Consider the following 12,301-nt stretch of genomic DNA (forward strand, 5'->3'; position numbering starts at 1 on the left):
TTAGGGATGGATTGGTGTGAAGTTTTTGCCGAAACCAATATAAAATTTACTGCTAACCGATATTTCACCAATCTGTGTTAAAACTACAAATGTTCCACAAAGAACCAGAGTTAATTCACCTTAAGCAGGTAAAAAAAGGTAAAGTGTTCCCCTGTGCATAGCACCACGCCATGAAGGCGTATAGGGGGTGTGGGGGTAACGCCCCACACTTTCTTGATCCGGTCGTGAGTGGGGGTGATGTGATCAGCATCACGCCCCTGACCGCCTTTACCCCCCAGGGTTTCCCCCAGGTACCCATGTTATTCGACGCTGGGTAGGCGCCGGGGCCGCTTCCACCTTAAGCAGGTAGCTGCAATAATTCTTCCTTCAGGAAAAAAAATAACTGCATATCTCGACATTTACTTTACACAGCCATGTTGCATTGAATTATACTTTTGCATTCTTAAAAATAGTAAAATGACATTATTTTGCATTAAGCAACTCAAGCCTTCCATCTGTCCCTATCCTGGACAAGATCAATCCAATCTTTTCCATCTTTGCTGATTTCCTTTAGGTCCATCTCAACATTATCCCTCCATCTTCATCTTGCCCTTCCTACTGGTCTCTTACCATCAAGTTTCCCAACAAGAATCCTCCTGTAAACTCTTCTTTCCTCTCCCATTTGTGCCACATGGCCTGCCCACCTAAGTCGTCTTGATTTAAATATTCTAATAATATCTGGACATGAATACAAATTATGTAACCTTCTCCACTCACCTGTCTCCTCATCCCTTTTAGGTCCAAATATTTTTTTAAGGATTTTATCTTCAAATACTCTTAATTTATGTTCCTCTTTTAATGTAAGGAATCAAGTTTCACAAGAAAGAACATTATAGGCAACCATATTTATAGTAATATTGGATGCTGATACACTGATTTGCCCATATTGCTTGATACTGATACGGTAACGATTAATCCCATCCCTAGTATATAAAATAACAATGTAACCTGGATTTACGTTTTCAAAATGTGGGAAAATTTTATAACATATGGCATTATAAAAAATAAAAATAAAGTGCTCCCCTGTGGTTAGCACCACGCCATGAAGGCGTATAGGGGGTGTGGGGGTAGTGCCCCACACTTTCTTGATCCAGTCATGAGTGGGGGTGATGTGATCAGCATCACGCCCCTGACTGGCTTTACCCCCCAGGTACCCATGTTATTCGATGCTGGGTGGGCGCCAGGGCCGCTTCCAACGTTAGAAAAGTTCCTGGATTTGAACTGGCCGGGGATCGAACCCGGGACCTTGAGCATGGTAGTCAAATGCGTTACCGACTGATCCACCGCGGCATATGGCATTATTGCCACATAAAATAAAAATTGGCATTTCACTGCATTTATTTCTATTACAAATGGTGAAGCAAGAAAGGAACAAATGTTTTGTGACTTGTATATTATATCGTTCGGAAAGTAAGTTCCACTGATGAATACCGTGGCGCTGCAAGCGGGGCAGTGTGAATGCGCATGCGCCTTGTGTAGCCACAACCTTGATGAAGTCCAAACGTCAGTCTGAGGCAAGTTGGTCAGGAGAGTAGTGCGTTGTTGTGTTTCGGACAATCCAAACTCCCGCCACGTGTGAGGTGCGGTCCGTGATCCGTTTTCTGGATGCACGTAATGTTCCAGCTACGGATATCCACCGTCAGATTTGTGAGGTGTATGGAGAAGGAATAATGAGTGCTTCAATAGTAAGAAGATGGGTGAGACGGTTTCGAGGTGGACGGGTTAGTGTTCATGATGAAGAACGAAGTGGTCGACCGTCTGTTGTGAATCCCAATTTGGTTCGTTTAGTGGAAGAGCAGATTAGGGAGAACAGACGATTCACTTTGTCTGAGCTGTCATTAGAGTTTCCACAAATCTCCAGAACTTTGCTGTGTGAAATTGTAATAGTAAATTTGAAATTTCGCAAATTGTGTAACCGTTGGGTCCCTCACCAGCTATCCGAAAATGCCAAAAAGGAAACAATGGGAAGTGCATTAGTTTTTGAAACGGTATAGTGAGGAGGGGGAAGAGTTGTTGGATCGGATTGTAACTGGAGACTAGACATGGGGTTTGCATGAAACCCCAGAACAGAAACGAAGCACCATGGAGTGGAGGCACTCCCCGTCACCGCGGAAAACGCAACCAAAACCAAAGCTTACGAACAAAAAAATCATGTGCATCGTGCACTGTGTTTTGGGATAGGCATGGAGTATTGCTTGTGGAATTTATGGAGCGTGGACAGCACATCAATGCCGAAACCTATTGTGTGACACTTCAAAACCTGCGTCGTGCAATACAAAACAAACGACGTGGCATGCTCAGTCGGGGTGTCATTCTCCTCCACGACAATGCTCGTCCGCATGTGGCAAACGCAACTCAGGAACTCCTGACGACCTTCCTTGGGAAAATCTACCACACTCCCCTTACAGTCCTGATCTTGCCCCATCTGATTTTCATTTGTTCCTCCACCTTAAGGCATTCCTTGCTGGAAAACATTATGGTACTGACGAGGAACTGAAATTGCAGTTTCCCAATGGTTCTCCATTCAGGCGGAAAAGTTCTATGATAGGGGTATAACGAACTTGGTATCTCGCTGTGATGCGTGCTTGAATTCTTATAGCGATTATGTGTGAATATTGTACCATGTATATATTCTCACCCCTATAAAGATCATGATATTACTATTTATATTTTTCATTTTATGGCATGATGGAACTTACTTTCCGAACGACGTAATATTTGTTCATGTATTTATGTTAAAGAGATAAAGGGGAGGAAAAGGGAATGCTCTTGCCATCCAATCACTAGGTTAATTTACTTTTGGCTACAATGAAAAGTATGTAATATGCCTACCTGCGATTTCTTCGAGGAGTAACTCCCCATACATTTGCCAATAAGGTAGAAAGAACACATCCTCGATGACAGTCCAGCTAAGTTCCCTATCTGGCCGCAAGAGAGCTTGGCTGGCCACACCATAGCTCAAGGTGAATATAACTAGGAGATTCAGCCACACCAAAACTTCCCTTATCTAGAAGAAATAATTCTACATGCAGTCTCTCATTGAATGCAATTCAAATGTGCAATAAAACAGAATGAGATGATCAAAATAAAATAATCAAGTTTTATTGAAACCCGTAAGTTACACATTACACTTGCATGAATTGCACTGGCCTCCTTGGCACAGTGGTTAGCACAGCACACTGTGATGCCAGGAGTCCCGGATTCTAATCCTGGCCTGCATGGGTGGTGGTGGTGGGGGGGGGGGCAGTGGGCTTCCCCTGGAAATTGACATTGACATTGTTCATTTCAAGATAAAAGAAAGCCGAAAGTTTGTTACTCTTATTGTTAAGAACAGAAATAAAGTTCATTTAGTTAGTATTCAAACAGAATAATCAAAGTAGAAATGCATTTGATCGAAAACATGTGAAAAATACATGAACAAGGTTGTATTCTACCATTTCATCCAAAGAACAAATAGTTTCACAGTTTTCAAAATAATGGAAAATAGTTCTGCTGGTATTCACTCATTTGGTGGATTGAGTCTCCCCATTTATATAATAATAATAAATATTATTATTATTTTGAATAACCTTTATTTTTGTTAGTTTATAATATTTATTATTGTATAATAACATTTATAACCTAACCGTGGTAATAATACTTGTTATTTATCTACTATTCAACATGCTGGCCTGGGCATGTGTGTTCTTGTGAGTATCCCTTTATCAATTTCATCATATCATCCATCACTCATCCTCATCTTTGCAATTAGTCAAATCAGTAAACAATGAATTGCACTTTGATTGATTTACAATGGTGCAAGAGCTATTTGCTTTTGAACCTCTAGTGAACTGTTAAAAAAAATGTATAACATCTCTCTGTGTATGAGAGAGAGAGAGGTGTGGGGGGGAGGGATCTAGTTCAAATATAAATGATCAACCTTCATATTGAAATGTTTAGTGCTGGTTTAAAAATTTCCAATGTTCATTATTTAGGTGGGCTAGAGATGACCTTCTCACACTCCTGAAGAACAGAATAAGTGAATTATGCTTTTATATTCACAAGAAAGTAACAAAATGCCAGAATTGTACACTTAGTCACTGATTTTTAGTATTATTTCAGTTAATATCATCATCATTCGTACTGAATGATTAATGAACATGCCATTGGTGTATATCAGAGATTACCAGTTAACCTAACCCACCCTAAATATATAATAGCAAAGTACTTACCATTCTATACAAGATATTCAACTTTGGACCAAGATCATAATGGGCATGATAGAATCTGAAGAAGCGAATATAGAGGACAGTAGTGTTGAGGGCCAAGAGAACTCGGGCTGTCTGAAAGGCACTGCGGAAGCAGCGAAGAACTGCCGCTGTGCCAGATAAGATAAAAATGGCTGTATCCAACTGGTTCCATACATTCCTCATGTGTTCATATATTTTTTCCTTAACTAGTGGTGAGGGCTGGCAGGCTACCTGCATGAGAATAGATACATGCCTAAGAGAAGTGTCTTTAAGTACCACCACAGTAAAAATATTGATTGTAGATATTTAATATTCTATCTCGGCATTGGTTTGTTTGTTTTGAAGAACCATTCTAGTATTCACAAGTCTGAAAAATTATATCAATTTAGAATTCTTTCTGGACTATTTGAGCAAATTTTCATGTGATTTCCTTTCACTCTTTTGAAGATACCTGTGATAAAAAATAGGCTTTCAGAGCCACAAAACTATTGTGGATATCTCGACATTTGAATGTTCCAGAAGGAATTATAAACAGATGTAAATGTTTTGGAATATATTGACTTTTCGAGAACTTGCTGGAGCAGGCCAAAACTCCAGTAGCAACTTATAGTTAGTGCATTTGCAACTCATGCATTACATGATCTGGCAAACATCCCTCGAACTGAATCAATCATTGCCTTTGGTAAATGGAAAATGACTCTCTTACAAAGTTACATTTTTTTATAAAATACTTTTAGGAATATATATACTGTAAGGAAGGAGAAGGAAATAACATTTATAATTTTCTGAAATTATCCTTTGTAGCAAAAGCAGAGAAGGAAACTTTTTCATTGGATGATACAGTCACCTCATGGAATTCAATTGCTGTTTTTCTAGTGCTTGGTCTTGCACAGAATTGCACAAAACTCAAAACACCTGCTCTATGATGTTAAAAAAAATACAGTAATTCAACACTAAAAAAAGCAGAACCTGAAAAATTGCACTGTTTAATACATTAATTATATTCCTTACTTCTCTTATTTCATCAATGAATAGAGCCAACATCCATATCCAAACTGTAGTCTCCACGATACCCAGTTCCCATCGAAAACCAAGCAGTACAAGGTATGTGTGACATGTCACTAGTACAAAATGAGCCAGAGCTGTACTGAGGAATTTCACGGCTGGAGCATGATAGAAAGTGGCAAGCCGCTGTATGCATCCTGGCGGACCTTGATCGTCACTCAGTGGCAGAAATTTCACAATCCGAGTCCACAGCAAGACAGGACAGAGCCACACCATAATCAATAGCCACCATCGCATGGTTTTCATCCCTCGCATCCAGCTCACGGCCACACACTCTTGGCAAGTAGAGCAGGCCATTACACGCAAAATTCTTCCCACGGATGCCAACTGTAAGATTGATCGTGAACTCCACTTTTCGTGTGGTCTCTCGGCAACATTCAGAGCGCTCTCTCTGTCCTTCTCAAAGCAGATATCCAGCAACTGCAAAACAGGAAACAAATTATTAATTTCCAAATCTTAATAAATTTAAATTAACAGTTAATAATCATGGAGGATAGATTGTTGGAATACACTGATATAAAAGAAAAAATCCATGTTGTTTGTAAAAGTAATGTAATGATGACAGATTGCAATCTTTCTGCAAGCAATGCAAGACTTTTATTTATTTATTTTTCTTTGATGCAAGTGAATTTTTAACTATGTTTCTACCGTGAACATAATGTTTTGGAAGAAGAAAATTTTTGGGGCATCCAATACTGAATGATAAGGTGGCAACAAAATCACAAGCAATGGATCTTAACAAATATTACAGCCGACCTCCATATCAGAGTGGTTAGCACAGCATGCTAGGTGTCCCGGGTTGAATCCAAACCTGGGCATGGGTATTCTTCGTGAATGTCTCTTCATCAATTTCATCACTCGATCTTCATTGTCACAATTAGCCAAAAGTGGCAGAAAAGTGTTGCTAAATAACAAAAGTCAAATGAACAAATGTTACATAAAAATGTAAAGGATGGGGCAGGTTAATCTACACTATTTGTATCAGTAAGCATATCAGAATATTCCAATAATTGTGCAGATTCAATATTTCTATAATTGAGTACAAAATTCTGCCATTTTGTTATTTTTTAATGAATATAATGGTATAATAACTGAGGTGGTAAATGAGCCATTCAGGTTCTTCATGGAATATTTGAAATTTTATGTTATTCATAATTGGGAAAAGAGATGCGGTAGTATATAAATATGGAGATACTAGTACTCCTTTTCCGGGAAATGTTTTGTTTTAATAGAACAAAGAAGAAAAACAGTCGCAAATAAAGTGGGTACTAGTTTCTCCATATTTATAATATGTTAGTTACTGATAGTAAATTGGTAAGATTTTTATCCAATTTATTCATACCTGACTACGATTCAAGAACATATATAAAAATTAAACATAAAAAGAAACTTGTGTAATAACTGTACAGCATGCTTTCCTTGATGCCACAATGTGCGACACGTGGCAGTTTATAGTTGCATATGTGTGAAGAGAAAGCAAATGGAATGAAAAGCACTTGTGAAAAATTCTATTGGTGCCTACCTGTGTAAGGAACACAAGTGTGCAAGAATTGGTGACATCACAAAAGCACTGGTAACTGTGTTACTTTTTATCACCTTCGTTGCCAAGTCCTGGAAATAATTTTTCCTTTCCCCTAACTCTTCTCGCCGTTTTGTGTCATGGTGTGGTTGAAGCCTGCACAAGTTTGACAGGATACTTCCAGCTACAACACTGCATGTTATGGGAGTACAGCAGTGCTGCAACAGAAAGACAGACAGTGTGTGTCGACAGCATAACACACTCCACAGAAACAGTTCCCTGTATGGATCCTGCAATTGAAACAATCCACAACTACAGTGTGTTCATTTTAAAAGTGGCCCGAGGTAAATTTTTAATTATTTGCCCATTTGCCTCTAATTGTTTTCCCCATTTGCCGCTTTCGTTGTTGTGTCAGTCTTGGGGTATGTAGCGGAGAGTGAGGAAGTGCAAAGAAGGAAGGGGTGAGTGGGGAGGGAACTGTTACACTACTCATATATCTGTACCTCGGGGCCGGTTTTAAATTGAACGCACTGTATTATAAATAGCACACTTTCCTCAAAATATGAATAATTGTAATTTATGCATGTTCTATATGTACGAGGATTGTCCAAAAGGAAACTGAACTATTTCAAAATAAATTTATTTACCCTGTACACAGCTTAATCGGATTTATCACTTTCAATGTAGTGTCCTCCACTGCTAATACAGCGCTTCTTCCACCATTGGAATGCATTTTGGGGAATAGCCTGTAGGTCCCGAAGCAAATTTTCCTTAATCTCTTCTATGAACTGGAAGTGACATCTTTTCATGGTAGATTTTAATCTGGAAAACAAAAAGTATTCCACAGGTGCCAGATCAGGGGAATAGTGGGCTGGGCTGCAACTGGTGTGTTGTGCTTGACAAAAAACTCTTGAATTAGAATGCTCTAGAAGAGCATTGTGATGGTGCAGCATCCATGATTCATTCGCCCACGTACGCCTTTTCTTCATCACAGCCTCCCGATGACATTTTGCTTATTCTTACTTCTGCTATTTCACAGACGGTCAACCGATGATTTTCCCACACCACAGCAAACACTTGCTCAACATGCACATCATCACATGGTGTTGATGACTGTCCAGGCTGTGCATCGTCTTCAATAGATGTTCCACTTGCTTTGAACCACTCATAGCATTGTGTCCGGCTCATAGAGTCTTTCCCGCATGCTTCTTGCTACATTTTGAGCATTTCTGTAAACGTCTTGCCTAATTTGAAACAAAATTTTATGCACACGCATTGCTCTTTGAGTATCTTCATTTTCTGTGTATCAGAAAATCGCCACAGTCATGTAACACGACTTCACTTAACTGCTGACAGGATGAAAACAAACAATGTAGACTGGTACACTCAATTGCCATGGGCATCGGGACAGGGGGTCGAACGAGTCGGTTGATACAAGAAAGCCGAAAGCTTGTTACTCTTATTGTTAAGAACAGAAAGAAAGTTCATTTAGTTAGTATTCGAACAGAATAATCAAAGTAAAAATGCATTGGATCGAAAACATTGAGTAAAAAATACAGGGACAAGCTTATATTCTACCATTAAATCCAAAGAACAAATGGTTCCAGAGTTTTCAAAATTCTAATAATTACAGTTGTAGGTGAGAGGTCACACAACAAACTTTATGAAGAAGAAAATCTCCATAACATTTAAAGCCTTTTCTTGAACGAAACGTGCAAAAGTTAATATCAAAATGCTTTTCAGATACTAACTGCATAAAATGCAAAAGAAATAATGGAAAATAGTTGTGCTGGTATTCACTCATTTGGTGGATTGTCTCTCCCCATTTACATAATAATAATAATTATTATTATTATTATTTCAAATAAAATTTATTTGTATTAGTTTATAATATTTATTATTGTATAATTACATTTATAACCGTGGTAATAATACTTATTATTTTTCTACTATTCAACTTTTATTATTTGTCCGACCCCCCCCCCTGCAAATATTTCTGGCGACGCCCATGTCAATGGCATAGTATTTCTGAAGGATCCCTCTATGCGGTGCTAGTAAGTTGACCAACACGGATTGTTTCATTGGTGGGCAAATTTGAAAGTTCAATTTCTTTTTGGAGAAACCTCATACCCATCCATAATTACATCTGAATTTGAATACAGTGCTAACATCAACAATATATAAATCTAATGGATATTAGTTATCTCATTTGGTCTATTTAGTAAACTATGAGAACTATAAAGAAGAGTTCTTGAAAAGATCCTAAATCACACATGTGTTGTCATTTTTTTTCACAATACCTTAGAGCTTTTTCCACATTTGAATATACAAGGGCTAATTTTTTAGTAGTGGCAACTATTTATTTTCTAGACACATAGCTTACATACATGGTTCTAAGTTTTACAGGCCTTCGATGTAGTCCCCAGAGTTGCGTACAACGTGTTGCCAGCCATGTGTAAGTCGTCGGATGCCATTGGCACTGCCTAATCTGTTGATAGTGTGAAGAGAGCATTCTACTGCCCGAAGAATGTCTCGAACTGTTCGGAAGCGAATCCCACGAAGTGGTTCCTTCATCTTTGGGATTAAGCCTGTTGAAGTCCGTGGTGACACTGTCGTGCTGTGCGACCTCTAGCACATTTAATTTTTAACCAGCTTCGCTGCTCCTGCTTCATAAACATCACGACTGCACAACGTGACCGCTCGATCACAACTGCCCTGTTTTTGCTGTCACTGTGCACGAGCATGGAGTGGGAAGAGTGAGTTAATTTGCTCTGAGGGAGGGCACGCATGTAACTAACCTTTAGTATAAACAACATTGCCTGGCTCCATTGCACGGCGTTGCTATAGCATAGTGGCAACTAAAAAATCAGCCCATGTATAATAGATCACACCACCAAACTTTCCTTATTCAAGATCTAGCCTGGTCAAGGTTTTAAGTGTAGGGTTACCAGACATCCGTTTTTTCCCAAACATGTCCTACATTTTAACCTTATGTCCGGCATCCGAGAGGAATTTGAAAAATATCGTAAATGTCCTACATTTTGAGCATCACATAATATTAATTAGAAAATACGTAACAGAAAAAAATTATGCAAGTTACAAGTCTATGGACTGCACTTCCAAACTCAATAGTGAAATTTATTTTGATTCAGTCATTGCACAGTAAGAAAAAGTTTGTCCTGCTATTAAACGGGAAAACAGAAGCAATTAATGAACAAAGTTTTGGGACCACTTTCTGATAACATCACTGTTCATTGTCTGAGCAAAATTTCTTGCCTTAGGGTTCATATTGATGGAACAAGGTGTTGCCCATTCTTATTCAATATTCAATATAATTTGATTGTAAAGCAGAGGTATAGAGAACAAAGTTATTCAGGGTGTCTGCCAGTCAAGGAAGTCAAGAAATGAACACGTAGGTCAAGAAGTCAATAAAAAGGCAATAAATTAGTCTTGTGGTCAAGAATTTTTGCTATTGATTGTTTGATTTAGTTTATTTTACTTCAGTTCTTTTCTGTCCCTTTGGCTAATCGCAAAGGTGAGGATGAATCATGGTGAGATAAGATGGATGAAGGGACAGTTACAAACATACATATAGGGACAACGGACACAAGCTTCACATAAGATTATACTGGCTGTGAGTCCAGCCAAAGCCTCGCTTGTCTGCCAAACACAGTTCAGGATGGATTAACATGAGAAAGCAGATCTAATTCTCTTCTTAAATTCAGCTTCAGTTTTCATCTTAACTGGCCCTTTGGTAGGTTTTTTTTTTTCATTAAATAAATATTTATTTTCTTAATTACTAATTTTCAACTTTCTAAGTAGGGGTCGAATATATAAACATTAAGAGAAACGGAAAACCAGGTCTAGAAGAGTCCAGAAAAAGTCAAAATTTCTGGATGTGTTATTTTGGTAGGCACCCTGTTATTGAACTAAAAACTACCCAAGATGAAACTTCTGGAACCATTTTAAATTACGGTAATTGCTGAATATTTGTTTACCATAACAGGTCATAATTCAAATGTTGAGAGAGTACTTTCATTACAATAAGCACAACAGACTCACGAGAGAAATTATTTTTTCATAAAGTCTGTAAAATGTTTGGTACTGGTCCCTGTAATTTCAAAGAGTTTGACTGTCCACTCTAACATAAATATACCTAGATAGTTTCACTAAACCTGAAATTTTGATAAAAATTGTCTCCTCTGAGAAGCACCACTTAAATCATGTAGTAAGAGGTGCATTGATTAGTTTGATTGCAAGTTTTGAAATTTTACATTTAAAAATTCATTGAGAATTCATTTTTCTTAAAACTGAAAAGTGTCATTTTTCAACTACTCACTCGGTAACGCGTCTGACTACCATGCTAAAGGTCCCGGGTTCGATCCCCAGCCGGTTCAAATCCGGGAACTTTTCTAACGACGGAAGCGGCCCCGGCGCCCACCCAGCGTTGAATAACATGGGTACCTGGGGGAAACCCTGGGGGGTAAAGGCGGTCAGGGGCGTAGTGCTGATCACATCAGCCCCACTCACGACCGGATCAAGAAAGTGTGGGGCGTTACTCCCACACCCCCTATACGCCTTCATGGCATGGTGCTAAGCACAGGGGACACTTTTTTTTTTTTTTACTTTCTATCGTGTTCTACAGAAATATGTATTATTTATTGAGAATGTGTTGTGTCCTACATTTTGACTTAATGTCTTACATATTGGGACAGCATGTCCTACATTTCCCTTACAGCACTCTGGTAACCCTATGTGAGTGTATGCTTCCCATCATCAAGTTCAACTTCATGCTTGTCATCAATAAAGAATGTGTTTCAAATGTAAAACCACTTTCAACTTTCAATAAGTGATTTATCCATCCCAATGTTTCCAGTGCCCTCTAAACTCCCTCCTCCCCAATAGGTCTCTTAATACAAACTCCTGGAAATGTCTGTATGCTCTCTGGATAAAACCATGCTTAGAATGAGCCACTTTCGTTGAGAAGACTGTAAACTTTACTCTTATTCCAGGAAAGAGTATTTCTAGGAAACATACAATAGAATTATTTTTCAATGCTGCCACTCCATTGAGTCACTCTGAAATTGGGACAAACCTAGAAATAAAAAATTAGTGAAATTTTCTCTTGTTGCCTCAAGATGCCTCTTCATTCATAATTGATGATTATGATATAATTGAAGTTCTTAACATATTCAAAATGATAGTAACAAAGCAGCCTGGTGCATACCCCAAAGACATTCAGCTTTAAACCCAGCGTTTGTGCACCTTTTTCAGCATTCTTATTGTCATACAGTGGGTCTGTGTGGTTGTGGCACAGGATTGACAGTAAGCGGTGGACAGTTTGAAGAGTCACTATCCCTCCTGGCAAGCAGAGCATGTGCAGCTCTGGACACTGATCTGCCTGTAAAAAAGTGCATGCACAAATAAGCTGGTTGAAATATATCAGAAT

The 12,301-nt window shown here is 38.6% G+C and overlaps 1 protein-coding gene across 2 annotated transcripts in view; it reads right to left on the reverse strand.

Annotated features, from left to right (window-relative positions):
* LOC145991542 (transient receptor potential cation channel subfamily M member-like 2) overlaps positions 1-12,301 on the reverse strand; it is a 45,679-nt gene that overhangs the window by 19,558 nt on the left and 13,820 nt on the right. For both annotated transcript variants that reach the window (XM_083127568.1, XM_083127569.1), the window contains exons 10-14: positions 12,080-12,253; positions 6,930-7,142; positions 5,280-5,753; positions 4,251-4,499; positions 2,872-3,046 (exon numbers count right to left, since the gene is read on the reverse strand). In XM_083127568.1, coding sequence (XP_082983694.1) covers positions 2,872-3,046; positions 4,251-4,499; positions 5,280-5,753; positions 6,930-7,142; positions 12,080-12,253 — 1,285 coding nt within the window. The remainder of the gene's footprint in view (positions 1-2,871; positions 3,047-4,250; positions 4,500-5,279; positions 5,754-6,929; positions 7,143-12,079; positions 12,254-12,301) is intronic.

The sequence above is a fragment of the Lepisma saccharinum genome, chromosome 8, assembly GCF_977018435.1.
Source record: "Lepisma saccharinum chromosome 8, izLepSacc3.1, whole genome shotgun sequence".
NCBI lineage: Eukaryota > Metazoa > Arthropoda > Insecta > Zygentoma > Lepismatidae > Lepisma > Lepisma saccharinum.